This window comes from Scylla paramamosain, chromosome 29 (genome assembly GCF_035594125.1).
Source record: "Scylla paramamosain isolate STU-SP2022 chromosome 29, ASM3559412v1, whole genome shotgun sequence".
In the NCBI taxonomy this organism is placed as follows: Eukaryota; Metazoa; Arthropoda; class Malacostraca; order Decapoda; family Portunidae; genus Scylla; species Scylla paramamosain.
Window position 1 is genome coordinate 1,904,417 of NC_087179.1, and position 16,191 is coordinate 1,920,607.

The following is a 16,191-nucleotide window of genomic DNA, read 5'->3' on the forward strand; positions in this document are numbered from 1 at the left end:
AAAATCGGAGGACGAAAAAGTTACAGAAAGTTAATAAAAAAGACGAACGAATAATAGTTTTCTGAAAAATCAGGCTGTTCTATCTCCCTCCTTAAGTGTATCAATAACTTGTCTAATATTATTAATAATTATTAATGATATTAATAATATTAATATTTTCTTCCATAATGCTGTCCCAACCATTCTTCTTTCATATTGGAAACTAAAATAAATTTCAGAATCAAATAAAGATGCTAAACCTAAGCGTTTGTTTGTGATACTGTTTGTCTGTCTGTCTGCACCACCACCACCCTAACCTGGTAAGTAGAGCAGTTGAAGCAGTGCCAGCAGCAGGACTCCCCCTCCACGTACTTCTTGGCCTGTCCCGTGAGGCAAGGCAGCGAGCACACGCTGGAGGGCGGCTGCTGCTCCTCCAACTTGAACTGCAGCTCTGCAGGACGAGAAGGACGTGAGGGAGGCCAGAGGGAGGAAGAGACAAGTATGAGATAAGGAAAGTGTGATAGAGTGAAGGCATGATGACGAAGGGGTGAATGGGAAAGGAAGTGCTACTGAGTGGTGAATAGTGGATGAAGGGATGATGAGTGAATATAATTTTTTTTTTTTATGTAGGAGGAACAGTTGCCAAGGGCAACAAAATCAAATAAAAAAAATGCCCACTGAAATGCCAGTCCTAGAAAAGGGTCCAAAGCGGCAGTCAAAAATTGAAAGATAAGTGTCTTGAAACCTCCGCCTTGAAGAAATTCAAGTCATAGGAAGGTAGAAATACAGAAGCAGGCAGGGAGTTCCATAGTCTACCAGAGGAAGGGATGAATGGCTGAAAATACTGGTTCACTCTTGCATTAGAGAGTTGGACAGAATAATAGTGAAAATAAAAAAAAGAAAGTCTTGTGCAGCAAGGCCACGGGAAGAGCGGAGGCATGCAGTTAGCAAGATTAGAAGAGCAGTTAGCAAGAAAATAGCGGTAGAAGACAGCTACAGATGCAACATTGCAGCAATGAGAGAGAGGTTGAAGAGAGGAGAGGCGTTGATGCGACGAAAATATTTTGATTCCACCCTGTCTAGAAGAGTGGTATGAGTGATGAGTGGAACCCCCCCGGACATGGGAAACATATTCCATACAAGGACAGATGAGGCCCTTGTACAGAGTTAGCAGCTGGGCGGGGTGGGTGAGAAAAACTGGCTGAGACGTCTCAGAACGTCTAACTTCATAGAAGTTGTTTTAGTTAGAGATAAGACATGAAGTTTACAGTTCAGATTATGTACGAGTATAAAGGACAGACCAAGGATGTTCAGTGTAGAAGAGGGGGACAGTTGAGTGCCACTGAAGAAGAGGGGATAGTTGTCTGAAAGGTTGTGTAGAGCTGATAGATGGAGGAATTGAGTTTTTAAGGCAGTGAACTATACCAAGTTTGCTCTGCCCCAATCAAAAATTTTATATAGATCAAAAAGCGTTATGTGGCTTCCCTGTGTGAAATGTTTACTTCCTGAAGTATTGGACGTCTATGAAAAGACGTGGAAAAGTGCAGGGTGGTATCATCAGCGTAGGAGTGGATAGGAGAAGAAGTTTGGTTTAGATGGTCATTGATGAATAATAAGAGAGTGGGTGACAGGACAGAACCCTGAGGAACACTGTTAGTTAGTGTTAGGAACACTGTCAATAGATTTAGGAGAAGAACAGTGACCGTCTACAACAGCAGCAATAGAACGGTCAGAAAGGAAACTTGAGAAGAAGTTACAGAGAGAAGGATAGACGCCATAGGAGGGTAGTTTGGAAATCAAAGCTTTGTGCCAGACTCTACCAAAAGCTTTTGATATGTCTAAGGCAACAGCAAAAGTTTCACCTAAATCTCTAAAAGATGATGAGCAAGACTCAGTAAGGAAAGCCAGAAGATCATCAGTAGAGCTGCCTTGACGGAACCCATACTGGAGATCAGATAAAAGGTTGTGAAATGATAGATGTTTAAAAATCTTACTGTTGAGGATAGATAAAAAAAAAAAAAACTTTAGATAGGGAGAAAATTAAAGTAATAGGACAGTAGTTTGAGAGATTACATCGGTCACTCTTTTTAGGAACAGGCTGAATGTAGGCAAAATTCCAGTAATAAGGAAAGGTAGACAGAGTTAAAAGAGTTTGAATAGGCAAGGTGCAAGCACGGAGGCACAGTTTTGGAGAACAATAGGATGGACCCCATTAGGTCGATAAACCTTCCGAGGGTTTATGCTAGCGATGGCATGGAAAACATCATTACAAAGAACTTTAATAGGTAGCATGAAGTAGTCAGAGGGTGGAGGAGAGGGAGGAGTAAGCCCTGAATCGTCAAAGATAGAGTTTTTAGCAAAGGTCTGAGCGAAGAGTTCATCTTTAGAGATGGATGTGATAACAGTGGTGCCATCTGGTTAAAATAAAGGAGGGAAAGAAGAAGAAGCATGGTGAGGAATGAGTCAAAGGACTGATGAGAGGGAAGAACAGTGGGTAAAGGAGGCATGAAAGAGGATGAGATAGGTGATGTATGAAGGGACTGAGGAGAGGAAATACAAGAGCATAAGAACATTAGAAAATTAGGGAAGCTGCAAGAAGCCGTCAGGCATACACGTGGTAGTCCCTGTAATATATATATATATATATATATATATATATATATATATATATATATATATATATATATATATATATATATATATATATATATATATATATATATATATATATATATATATATATATATATATATATATATATATATATATATATATATATATATATATATATATATATATATATATATATATATATATATATATATATATATATATATATATATATATATATATATATATATATATATATATATATATATATATATATATATATATATATATATATATATATATATATATATATATATATATATATATATATATATATATATATATATATATATATATATATATATATATATATATATATATATATATATATATATATATATATATATATATATATATATATATATATATATATATATATATATATATATATATATATATATATATATATATATATATATATATATATATATATATATATATATATATATATATATATATATATATATATATATATATATATATATATATATATATATATATATATATATATATATATATATATATATATATATATATATATATATATATATATATATATATATATATATATATATATATATATATATATATATATATATATATATATATATATATATATATATATATATATATATATATATATATATATATATATATATATATATATATATATATATATATATATATATATATATATATATATATATATATATATATATATATATATATATATATATATATATATATATATATATATATATATATATATATATATATATATATATATATATATATATATATATATATATATATATATATATATATATATATATATATATATATATATATATATATATATATATATATATATATATATATATATATATATATATATATATATATATATATATATATATATATATATATATATTATATATAATATTATAGGGTAGTTGATAGTGCGGTCGACAGGTACATTAGTAAACATCCATTCGACGTCCAGTGAAGCGATGGTTCCTTTTGTCTTGCTGTTCTTCATGATGTCCAGGAAATCTGTTGCCGAGGTCAGGCTGTATGTTGCTGGTACATAGGGTGTAAGTATCTTGCAGAGTTTCTTCGCGTTGTTGTAGGTGGGGGTAGGGATTTGTGAAATGATGTGTCTAAGCTTCTTCCCCGGTTTGTGTGTTTTTACTGTGCCGTAGCAGTAGCCCATTCCATATACGCCGGTGACTTTAGTGAACTTGGTGCTTGTGCTTTTAGTATTGTTTTTGGTTATTAGTTTGTTCAGTTTCTTCTTGAGGGCTTCTGTCGGGTCCTTACTGATTTTCACGAATTTTGATTCGTCAGTTAAAATAGCGTCAGTTAAAATACAGCCTGAGCTCGGCAACAGATTTCCTGGACATCCTGAAGAACAGCAAGACAAAAGGAACCATCGCTTCACTGGACGTCGAGTCGCTGTTCACTAATGTACCTGTCGACCGCACTATCAACTACGTCATCAAACGAATTTATAGAGATGACACCACGCCGCCACTAGATGTCCCTGAAGAAGTCTTACGAGGCCTATTGCAATGTTGCACCAAAGAAGCACCCTTCACCTGTCCTCGAGGACAGAAATATCAGCAAGTAGACGGTGTAGCAATGGGATCACCACTCGGAGTCCTCCTGTCAAATTTCTTCATGGGCTACGTAGAAGAAGTCTTCAATAAAATCAGCAAGCCAGACATCTACTGCCGTTACATTGACGATATCTTCATCAAAACAAGAGAGGAAGAGGAAATTGAACATCTAAGAACCTGCCTGCAAGAGACTTCTGGATTCAACTTCACCACAGAGAAAAGCAATGAAGGAAAAATTCCATTTCTTTACGTATTAGTCACACAAACTAAAGAGAGTTTCTCCACCAGCGTCTACATCAAGCCAACTAACACAGGACAGTGTTTAAATGGAAGAAGTGAGTGTCCTCAACGCTACAAAGACTCGACGATTGCTGCCTACATAAGAAGAGCCATCACTCATTGCAGCGAGTGGAAAGAAGTCCACAAAGAGATAAAAAGATCCACGAATATTCTCCTCAACAACGGATTCACCACGGAAGAAATAAACAAGCAAATCAAGAGAGTAGTGAATTAATTTTGCACCGGGAAAGCAGACAACAAGGAAGAGAAAGAAAACATCAAGATTTACTACAAGGCACGCTTCTCAACAAATTATAAGGAAGATGAAAGAATTATACGGCAAATCGTCAAGAAAAATATTAAACCAACAGACACTGAGAAGAATTTAACCCTTACCATCTATTACAAAAGCAAGAAAACCAGCCACCTCCTACTCCGAAACAGTCCACCACAACAAAAGGAGAAAATGCAGCAGTTTCATGTCGTGTATAAGCTCACTTGCATCCAAGGGAACTGTGCAGCCCTTCAATCAACCTATATCGGCATGACGACAATGCGATTAAGCAGAAGACTCAGCTACCACCTAACATCAGGCGCGCCCAAGACCTACGTGACCCAAGTGCACAAAACCGCACTCACTAGAAAATACTTTGAAGAACAAACGGAGAGAGAGAGAGAGAGAGAGAGAGAGAGAGAGAGAGAGAGAGAGAGAGAGAGAGAGAGAGAGAGAGAGAGAGAGAGAGAGAGAGAGAGAGAGAGAGAGAGAGAGAGAGAGAGAGTATGTTTTCGTACCTCAGTATCAGATGTGTCTCCAGACGTATCGCCGCCATCCTCGGTATTGTGGCTTCTGTCCATGTTTGACAATGAAGGTCTTGGATTCTCATTATCAGTGATGAATGCCAGGTCAGTGAAACACCATAATTTAGTGACATAAATATCCTCATTCCCAGCTCCTGACTTTTGTGAATGTTTCATTTTCTTGGATTCACACCGAAACTGGTTACGTAGCGTGTCTATTTTCTTTGGCTTCCTTCGTAACGGCAGTATCATGTTCTCTTATCTCTGCAGCTATGGCCTTCAGTTCTATTCTTATAAGACTTAAGTTTCACATTCCATAGACATGGATTCTGACGATAAAGTTCAATCAATTTGCTCGTCAGTGGTTTAGACTAATAAATGGTAGGTGGCTCACTAAGGTTGTCTGAGCTAGACATGGTAAGATATGAACCGTGTTACAATGACGTGGAATGTGGGAGGGAAGCCTGCTATGGGTTCAACTATATTAACTTACGTCTGGCAGGGTCGAAGCTCCAGCTACCGCGCATCGCCTTGGTAATTTCATTAGACGGGCACTCGGGCAATTTGACGGTTTGCCCGTCAAAAATGCCCGTTAGCGGACATGCCCGCCGATCAGGTCCGCTCGTCTGGACAGGCCTTAACAGTCTTGTCACATCTGCTGTTATTTGTCCTTCTGTCTAACTGCTTGGCTGCTCCTCCAAGCCACTGATGCACATGTTGGTACGGCTGCTGTGGTCCTCCTCGTAATTAACCAATTCACCAATTCTCGACTGCAACTTTTCAATTACCTCTTTTTTTGTCTGTACGTGTGTGTGTGTGTGTGTGTGTGTGTGTGTGTGTGTGTGTGTGTGTGTGTGTGTGTGTGTGTGTGTGTGTCTTAGTTATGGAAACCTCTCGTGTTTATTCATTACTTACGTTTCCCTTACTTTTTATCAGCCTTTCTTTCTGCCGTCCTCCTCCTCCCCATGTAACCGCGATGTTGCGGCACTCTCCATTCTTTTTTTCCTTCTAATCATTCAATCAATCATCCTCCTCAACCATTCCTTCCGCACCTCCTCTTTCTACTGCCCCTCAGACTCCTTGATTGAGACATGTGAATACACCCGATTAGCCAACACTCTCTCTCTCTCTCTCTCTCTCTCTCTCTCTCTCTCTCTCTCTCTCTCTCTCTCTCTCTCTCTCTCTCTCTCTCCTAATATTACTAGTTTTCCTTCACCACACAGCCACAACTCCCACAGCAAACCATCCCAGCACAGCGAGATAAGTGACACACACGACGACGTAATCCTTTGAGATTTTAACTTACTAAGTGGGGCGAATCACTCACCTCATACCATGGACATGACCTGTATAATAACTTAAAAGAAAGTTCGCTTACACAATTTGGACAAAACCAGACACGTAATAACCATGTCCTTGACCTCGTGCTTGCTACGAATGATGAATTAATAGAAAATGTGAATGTTGACGAGGAGTTTAGTAACAGTAATCACCGTGCAATCACCTTCAATATAAACTTCACGGCTAACTTCATGGCTTCACGGCTTTGCTATAAGCAAAGAAAAAGTCCCTGACTACAGAAAAAGGAAATTCCTGGAAACTAAAAACAATTCTTAACCAAATAGACTGGAGTCACTTACCACCGCAGATATTAATATTCACTGGAAATTTTTCATAGATAAATACTTAAAAGTAGTGCAAGCGTACTATGAAAAATCTTCATCCCAATAAAAAAAAAACGTTAAGTGGTGGAACACTCAAATAGCTTAATGCTTGCGCGCCAAGAGAGATGCACATAACAGATTAAAATCATTCAGTTATAACGAAGAGCGTACTAGCTTCGTTGAACTAAGACGTAAAGCAAAAAGGTTAATCAAACATAGCAAAAGGTCCACCGAGTTACATGTTGCGAACCAGAGTAAAACGAACCCAAAGGAATTTTTATAGCTTTACCAGGCAAAATAGAGTGATTACTTCAACTATTGAACCCATAATTAATATAAATGGAGATTACAATAATGAAGAGGAGCAAATTAGTAATATTCTAAACACTTTCTTTGCCTCAGTGTTTACAGTACACGAAGAAAAAGGATACTATAGACGAAGAATAAGGATACTATAGGTCCATTAAAGGCAGCAGATGGGCAGCTGGTTAGTTCTGGGGAGGAGATTAGTAAACTTCTGAATGATTATTTTTTAACTGTCTTCATCCAGGAAAACATACAGGATATGCCAGATAGTGAACAGGTGTTTAGAGCAGATGAGAATGAGAAGCTGACAGATATTTCCATAACTAGGGAGATAGTGGAACAGGAGATAGATAGGCTAAAAAGTTCAAGACAACAGGACCAGATGAAATATATCACAGAATACTTAAGGAATGCAAAGAGATTATTAGTGAGCCGTTAGTTTCTATCTTTAGGAAATCACTGGAGTCGGGTGAGGTACCAGTAATGTGGAGGCAGGCTAATGTATTACCCATCTTTAAGAAAGGAGAAAAACTTTTGCGTCTAACTATAGACCTGTCAGCTTAACTTCAGTTGTAGGTAAAATATTAGAGTCAATAATAGCGAGGAACATTAGGGAACATTTAGACAAACATAACTTGATAAATCAGTCACAGCATGGCTTCACGAAAGAGAAGTTTTGCCTGACAAACTTGTTAAGTTTTTACAGTAAAGTGTACGAGGCAGTAGATAATGGTGATAGTTATGATATCTTATATCTGGACTTTAGTAAAGCATTTGACAAGGTACTCCATCAAAGGCTCCTGAGAAAGATTAAGGCACACGGGATTCATAGGAAGGTGTTAGGCTGGATAGGGTTATGGCTTAGTGACAGGCGACAAAGAGTTGAAATAAACGGCTCGAAATCTGAGTGGAGTCATGCAATTAGTGGGGTGCCACAGGGATCAGTATTAGGGCCATTATTATTTCTAATATATATCAATGACTTGGATAGTGGAATTAGTAATGATGGTAGTAAATCTGCGGATGACACAAAGATAGGTAGATTAATTAGGTCAGAATCGCATGCCATCGCCTTGCAGGGAGATTTAGATAGAATGAGTGAATGGACGGATAGATGGCAAATGCAATTTAATATCAATAAATGCAAAGTACTTAGCGTAGGTAGAGGAAACCTACACAGTAGGTACACATTAAACAACCAAACTCTGGTAGGTACAGGGTACGAGAAAGATTTAGGAGTTATAGTTAGCTCTGAACTCCGTCTAGAGAAACAATGCATAGAAGCCAGAAACAGGGCAAATAGTGAATTAGGATGAATTTTTAGGAGTGTTAAAAGTAGAAGGCCGAAAGTAATATTAAAGTTATACTTGGCACTTGTCAGGCCTCATCTAGACTACGCTGTGCAGTTCTGATCCCCACATTACAGAAAGATATAGGTCTATTAGAATCAGTACAGAGGAGAATGACTAAAAGGATACAGGGGATGAGAAGTATTCCTTACGAGGCGAGATTGAAGTTGTTAAATTTACATTCTTTAGAAAGACGTAGGTTAAGAGGGGGACCTGATAGAAGTCTTCAAGTGGTATAAGGGTTATAACCAGGGGGATGTAGGCAAAATTCTTAGGATCAGCAACCAGGGTAGAACAAGAAATAACGGGTTCAAGCTTGAAAAATTTAGGTTTAGGAAGGAGATAGGAAAAAGTTGGTTCTCAAATAGAGTGGTAGATGAGTGGAACGAACTCAGTGATCATGTTGTTAGTGCTAGGACACTAGAGAGCTTTAAGAGAAGATTAGACAGGTTTATGGATGGGGATAATAGATAAAAATTGGTAGGTATATTTCATACAGGGACCGCCACGTGTAAGCCTGGTCGCTTCTTGCAGCTTCCCTTATTTCTTATGTTCTTATGTTCTTATGTTCAGTAGAAGACCTCAGCGACATCCCTACGGCGCCAGCAGTCCAGCTTAATAACAACGAAGTCCTAAATAGCATCAATATAACAGAAAGTGACGTGTCAAAATGCATTGATAAACTTAAAGTTAGCAAGTCACCCGGACTTATACGATCTCACCCCACATCTTAAAAGAAGGGAAATCAGAATTAGTTAAACGATTAACCCTATTGTTCAACAAATCCTTGCAGACCGGTACAATGTTTGATGAAAGGAAGCTCGCTAACGTAACTCCTATTTTCAAAAAAGGCAGTAAATCTTTACCATGTAATTACCGGTCACTTAGCTTAACCTCAGTCGTATGCAAAATGCTCGAAACACTAATAAGAGATAAACTTGTTACTCACTTAGAAGAAAACAACTTAGTTAACAATATTCAACAATATTCCGCAACAAACGCTCTTGTTTGACGAACCTCTGACTTCTTCTGTGACATTCTGAACCAGTACGACGAGAGTTAAGCGGTAGACATAATATATCTTGATTTTCAAAAGGCCTTTGACAAAGTCCCCCACAAACGCTTATTATTAAACTAAAATCACATGGTATCCAAGGCGACGTATTGCGATGGGTTGAAAACCGTAAACAAAGAGTAGTAATAAATGGGAAATCATCCAAGTGGACTAACGTAACAAGCGAGGTACCAACGGGATCAATCTTAGGATCTGTTCTCTTTCTTGTTTATATCAACGACAGATATGAGGGTGTTACCAATATAATATCGAAGTTTGCTGATGACACCAAAATTGCGAATTCCGTAGTTTCTAATGAACAAGTAAGGAATGCAGAAAAATCTAGACAAATTGACTGAGCGGGGGCAAACCTGGCAGATGAGTTTTAATGCAGATAAGTGGAAAGTGCTTCACATTGGGTATAGAAACGAGAAAGCAAAGTACATTTTAAATCGTACCCAACTTAAAAGTGTTGATAACAAAATTGATTTAGGAGTGACAATATCGAGTACCTTAAAACCTAGCTAACAATGTTCAAAAGTCGTAACGAAAGCAAATAAGGTAATTGGCTTATTTCTTTTGAATATAAATCTAAGGATACAGTCCTCACTTTGTATAACTCTCTAGTCCGTCCACTTTTGGAATATAGCGTTTAAGCATTGTGCCCTTACTGTCAGAAAAACATTGATATATTAGAGTTGAGCGTAGAGTAAAATGATACCAAGCATAAGAAACAAATCATACGAAAAGCGTCTTAAAGAATTTTTTTTTTTCCCATTAGCACAAAGAAGACTAAGAGGCGACTTAATACAGGTGTTTAAAATCATCAAAGGCATTGATGACATGGACTGCAGTGAATATTCCACGATAGACTCTTCAAATTACACGCCAGGAAGCGGTTGCAAAATTCTTGGGAAATTCTTCAACTCTCAATAATAATAGAAAAAAAAAAAAAAAAAATTCCATCGAGTTGTAAATCTATGGAATGGGCTTCCTCGGGACGTGATAGACTGCAACACCGTTGAGACTTTTAAACGCCGTCTTGATAAATATCTTGCCTGTAATGCGCGGCTAACAGCATTTGTTTGCTAGTGATTAACTTCCTTGCCCTCAGGAAATCTGGGCACCTCATTTCATCTATTTTCTTCCTTTCCTATAAAATTTCCTTTTTTTTCTCTCTCTAACCCCGTAAGGTATTTCTTTCCGACCTGCATCTGTATGGCTTATGCCGGAGAGAGTGGAGGGTGGGGAGAGAGCCTTCTGCTTTTCTGTCCTTTTCTTCTACTATCACCTTAGTAGTCTTGGGTCAGGTCTCCTCGTGAAGACCGCCAGGTCTGTTGTGGCCTGTTTTTCTATGTAACTCTATGTAGCCCACCGTCCACTTCACCATACAGCCACACCTCCAACCGTCATCCACCCCAGCACATTCTCCACCCACCGGACATGTTGAGCCTCAGTTTGCCCTCGATGAAGGTGCCGACAGTGGTCCAGGTGTAGCGGCCCTGCGACACTTGCTTGAAGTGAATGATGTTGTAGCGCGCAGGCCCGTCACCGTTGTCATCGAACTTGAACCTGTCGCCGCTCAGGCCTACAGAGGAAGGGGTAAGCGAGAGAGTAAGGTAATATTTGCGAGAAACGAGAGGCAGTGAGGGACGTAAACAGGGAAACAGAGAAGCGATGGTAAGGGAAATATAGGGACAGGTAGGAGAAGGAGTGGTAGGGAGAAAGGAAAAAATTGGCTCTAAAGACTCGGGGACTGGTAACATTTTCATATAACAGCTTACTTTTTCTCTCCTAATTGGATGCAGGCAGACTCTCTCTCTCTCTCTCTCTCTCTCTCTCTCTCTCTCTCTCTCTCTCTCTCTCTCTCTCTCTCTCTCTCTCTCTCTCTTTCTCACCTGTGAACGTCACTTTCCGTAGGTAAGAAAGGAGCTTCTCCCCGTCAGTAGGGTTCATAGCGGGACATAAACCACGACCCTCACACAGGTCCCGGTGCATGTCCCTGTAGAAGGCGCAGGCGAGGTCAGGTTAGTAGTGGTAGTGGTGGAGGCGGAAAGGGATGTTGGGTGTGCATTGAGAGAGAGAGAGAGAGAGAGAGAGAGAGAGAGAGAGAGAGAGAGAGAGAGAGAGAGAGAGAGAGAGAGAGAGAGAGAGAGAGAGAGAGAGAGAGAGAGAGAGAGAGAGAGAGAGAGAGAGAGAGAGAGAGAGAGAGAGAACAGGGTCTTGAATGATGATATGGGTAATGATGTGTAATATGTGGTGGCGGTGCTGGTGCTGGTGTGTGATATGTGGTGGTAGTAATGAAATAGAACAGCGAAATAATAGATAGAAAAATTAAACTGGCAGAATTTATTAATAATGTGAACGGAAGACAGGAGCACACACACACACACACACACAACAATCTAGAAGTGAAGTGGACCTACTTACCTGAAGGCGTACGCAAAGGCCATCACAGCGTCTGACACAAACTGCAGCTGCGCCTCGAACTGTGTGTTCTTGGCTGTCAGCTGCTCCGCCCCCGTGCACTCCCTGGTGGTGGCTGCGTTGTACGGCGTGAGGGAAGAGTTGGGGTATCGGCAGCCAAAGTGGTTTTCCCAGTATTCTGAATAAACAAGGCGGGGAAGGACTGACAGTGTGAGACTAAAAGGAGAACGACGAAAACAACAACGTTGACTAAAAATGATTCCCCCAGTACTTTACGGATGACAAGAAGAGGTTACTGTTAGCCAAGTTAATGCTATAAATACTTCTCTTGAGGAACAAGTTGTAAGGAGGAAGCAGTAGACACATGCCAAAACGATAATAACTCCCAGAGAGGTCTAAAGCACTGTTCAGGGGGTGCTGTGAACTTATCATTAAACCCAGCTGTGACCTCACTAAACGTTACCCTTTGTGTCTCACAACACAAGGGGGCAGTCACAGCCTACCCTCTAAAGACGACTCTCATCCTCCACACAAAACTACAAGCACCTAATAACACACACACCCTTCACTCAAAAATTTTAAAATAATCATGGCGACTCCTACACCAAACTCGGAGTCCCCATCTGGGTAGGGGACCATAAATGTCCCTAGGTCGGACTACCTTTCTGTCGACGACCCTAAGTGTCTTGACATCCCCTTCAACTTTTTCTTCATTAACTTTTGCAACATTTGCAGTCTAAGATCTAATTTTCAATCTGTAGAACACCACCTCTCCTCTTCTAAACCTCATCTTTTTTCCCCACTGAAACTCAGGTGTCTGAGGCAACTGACAGTAGCCCCTTTTCTGTTCCCTCCTACTTTCACTATCCTCATTTTCGATCCAAAGCTGGATGTTGCGTTTATGTGCGCAATGACTTAACCTGCTCTCATGACCACGGTCTTGAATCTTCCAAGTTTTCCACCATCTGGCTACGACTACAGAGTCACTCTCAAACTAAATTTATCTGTGCTGTATACCTCTCACCTAACTCCTCTGACGATAAGAAATTCTTTGACCATTTAACTTCCAAAGTGGAGCACATTCTGACCCTTTCCCCTTTTGCAGAGATCTCTATTCTTGGAGACTTCGATGTTCACCTCTAGCTTTGGCTTTCCTCTCCCTTCACTGACCATCCTGGTGAACTAGCCTTCAACTTTGCTATCCTCCACGACCTAGAGCAACTGGTGCAACACCCTACTTGTATTCCTGACCGTCTTGGAGATACGCCCAACATTCTTAACCTTTTCCTGACCTATAATCCCTCTGCTTATACTGTCACCCTTTTTTCTCCGTTGGGCTCCTCTGATCACAATCTCATATCTGTATCTTGTCCTATCGCTCCAATCGCTCCTCAGGATCCCCCTAAGCGAAAGTGCCTCTGGCGTTTTGCCACTGCTAGTTGGGAGGACCTGAGGAGGTATTCTGCTGATTTTGCTTGGAATGACTACTGCTTCCGTGTCAAAGACCCGTCTTTGTGTGCTGAGCACATAACAGAGGTGATAGTGTGTGGAATGGAGGCGTGCATTCCTCACTCTTTTTCTTATCTTATACCTTCTAAACTTTGGTTTAACACAGCTTGTTCTCGTGCTATACATGATAGAGGTAGCCCACAAAAGGTACTTAAGCCTTCCATCACCAGAATCTCATGCACTTTATATTTCTGCCCGGAACCATGCCAAGTCTGTTTTCCAACTAGCCAAAAACTCCTTCATTAACAGAAAGTGTCAAAACCTCTCAAGATCTAACTCCCCTCGTGAGTTCTGGGATCTAGCCAAAAATATCTCCAATAACTTTGCTTCTTCTTTCCCTCCTTTATTTCAACAAGATGGCATCATTGCAATCATATCTATCTCTAAAGCTGAACTCTTCGCTCAAACCTTTGCTAAAAACTTTACTTTGGATGATTCTGGGCTTGTTTCTCCCTCTACTCCACCCTCTGACTACTTCATGCCACTTATTAAAATTCTTCGCAATGATGTTTTCAATGCCCTCGCTGACCTAAACCCTCGGAAAGCTTATGGACCTGATGGGGTCCCTCCTATTATTCTCCGAAACTGTGCATCCGTGCTTGCACCTTGCCTAGTCAAACTCTGTGTGTCAACATCTACTTTTGTGTGTCAACATCTACCTTTCCGTCTTGCTGGAAGTTTGCCTACATTCAACCTGTTTCTAAAAAAAGGTGACCGTACTAGTCCCTCAAACTACCGTCTTATTGCTTTCATTCCCTGCCTACCTGAAGTTTTTGAACCTATCTTCAACAGGAAGATTCTTAAACATCTATCACTTCACAACCTTCTATCTGATCGCCAGTGTGGGGTTCCGTCAAGGCCGCTCTACTGCTGATCTTCTGGCTTTCCTTACTGAGTCTTGGTCATCCTCTTTTAGAGATTTTGGTGAAACTTTTCCTGTTGCCTGGGACATATCAAAAGCTTTTGATAGAGTCTGGCACAAAGCTTTGATTTCCAAACTACCCTACAAAGGCTTCTATCCTTCTCTCTGTAGCTTCAACTCAAGTTTCCTTACTCACCGTTCTATTGCTGCTGTGGTAGACGGTCACTGCTATTCTCCTAAATCTATTAACAGTGGTGTTTCTCAGGGTTCTGTCCTGTCACCCACTATCTTCTTATTATTCATTAATGATCCTTTAAACCAAACTTCTTGTCCTATCCACTCCTACGCTGATGATACCACCCTGCACTTTTCCACGTCTTTTCCTAAACGCCCAACCATCTGACTACTTCATACTACTTATTAAAATTCTTCGTAATGATGTTTTCCATGTCCTTGCTGGCCTAAACCCTCGGAAGGCTTATGAACCTGATGGGGTCCCTCCTATTGTCCTCCGAAAATGTGCCTCCGTGCTTGCACCTTGCCTAATCAAACTCTTTCAGCTCTGTCTATCAACATCTACCTTTCCTTCTTGCTGGAAGTTTCCCTACATTCAGCCTGTTTCTCAAAAGGTTGACCGTTCTAATCTCGCAAACTACCGTCCTATTGCTTTAATTTCCTGCCTATCTAAAGTTTTTCAACCTATCCTCAACAGGAAGATTCTTAAACATCTATCACTTCACAACCTTCTATCTGATCGCCAGTATGGGTTCCGTCAAGGCCGCTCTACTGCTGATCTTCTGGCTTTCCTTACTGAGTCTTGGTCATCCTCTTTTAGAGATTTTGGTAAAATTTTTGCTTTTGCCTTGGACATATCAAAAGCTTTTGATAAAGTCTAGCACAAAGCTTTGATTTCCAAACTACCCTCCTACGGCTTCTATCCTTCTCTCTGTAACTTCATCTCAAGTTTCCTTTCTGACTGTTCTATTGCTGCTGTGGTAGACAGTCACTGTTCTTCTAGATCTATTAACAGTGGTGTTCCTCAGGGTTCTGTCCTGTCACCCATTCTCTTCTTATTATTCATTAATGATCTTCTAAACCAAACTTCTTGTCCTATCCACTCCTATGCTGATGATACCTCCCTACAGTTTTCCACGTCTTTTCATAGACGTCCAACCCTTTAGGAAGTAAACATTTCACGCATGGAATCCACAGAACGCTTGACTTCTGATCTTTCTAAAATTTCTGATTGGGGAGAGCAAACTTAGTATTGTTCAATGCCTCAAAAACTCAATTCCTCCATCTATCAACTCGACACAACCTTCCAGACAACTATTCCCTCTTCTTAAATGACACTCAACTGTCCCCCTCTTCTACACTGAACATCCTCGGTCAGTCCTTTACTTATAATCTGAACTGGAAACTTCACATCTAATCTCTAGCTAAAACAGCTTCTATGAAGTTAGGCATTCTGAGACGTATCTCCCTGTTTTTCTCACCCCTCCAGCTGCTAACTGTGTACAAGGGCCTTATCCGTCCATGTATGGAATATACTTTACAAGTCGGGGGGGGTGGGGGGTTCCACTCATACTGCTCTTCTAGACAGGGTGGAATCAACAGCTTTTCCTCTCATCAACTCCTCTCCTCTAACTGACTGTCTTCAGCCTCTCTCTCTCAC

General features: G+C 39.8%; 1 protein-coding gene across 2 annotated transcripts in view; it reads right to left on the minus strand.

Moving 5' to 3' along the window:
- Positions 1 to 16,191, minus strand: part of LOC135115175 (metabotropic glutamate receptor-like) — a 171,678-nt gene that overhangs the window by 67,432 nt on the left and 88,055 nt on the right. For both annotated transcript variants that reach the window (XM_064031670.1, XM_064031672.1), the window contains exons 6-9: positions 12,149 to 12,323; positions 11,617 to 11,720; positions 11,157 to 11,306; positions 297 to 430 (exon numbers count right to left, since the gene is read on the minus strand). In XM_064031670.1, the coding sequence (XP_063887740.1) occupies positions 297 to 430; positions 11,157 to 11,306; positions 11,617 to 11,720; positions 12,149 to 12,323 (563 nt within the window). The remainder of the gene's footprint in view (positions 1 to 296; positions 431 to 11,156; positions 11,307 to 11,616; positions 11,721 to 12,148; positions 12,324 to 16,191) is intronic.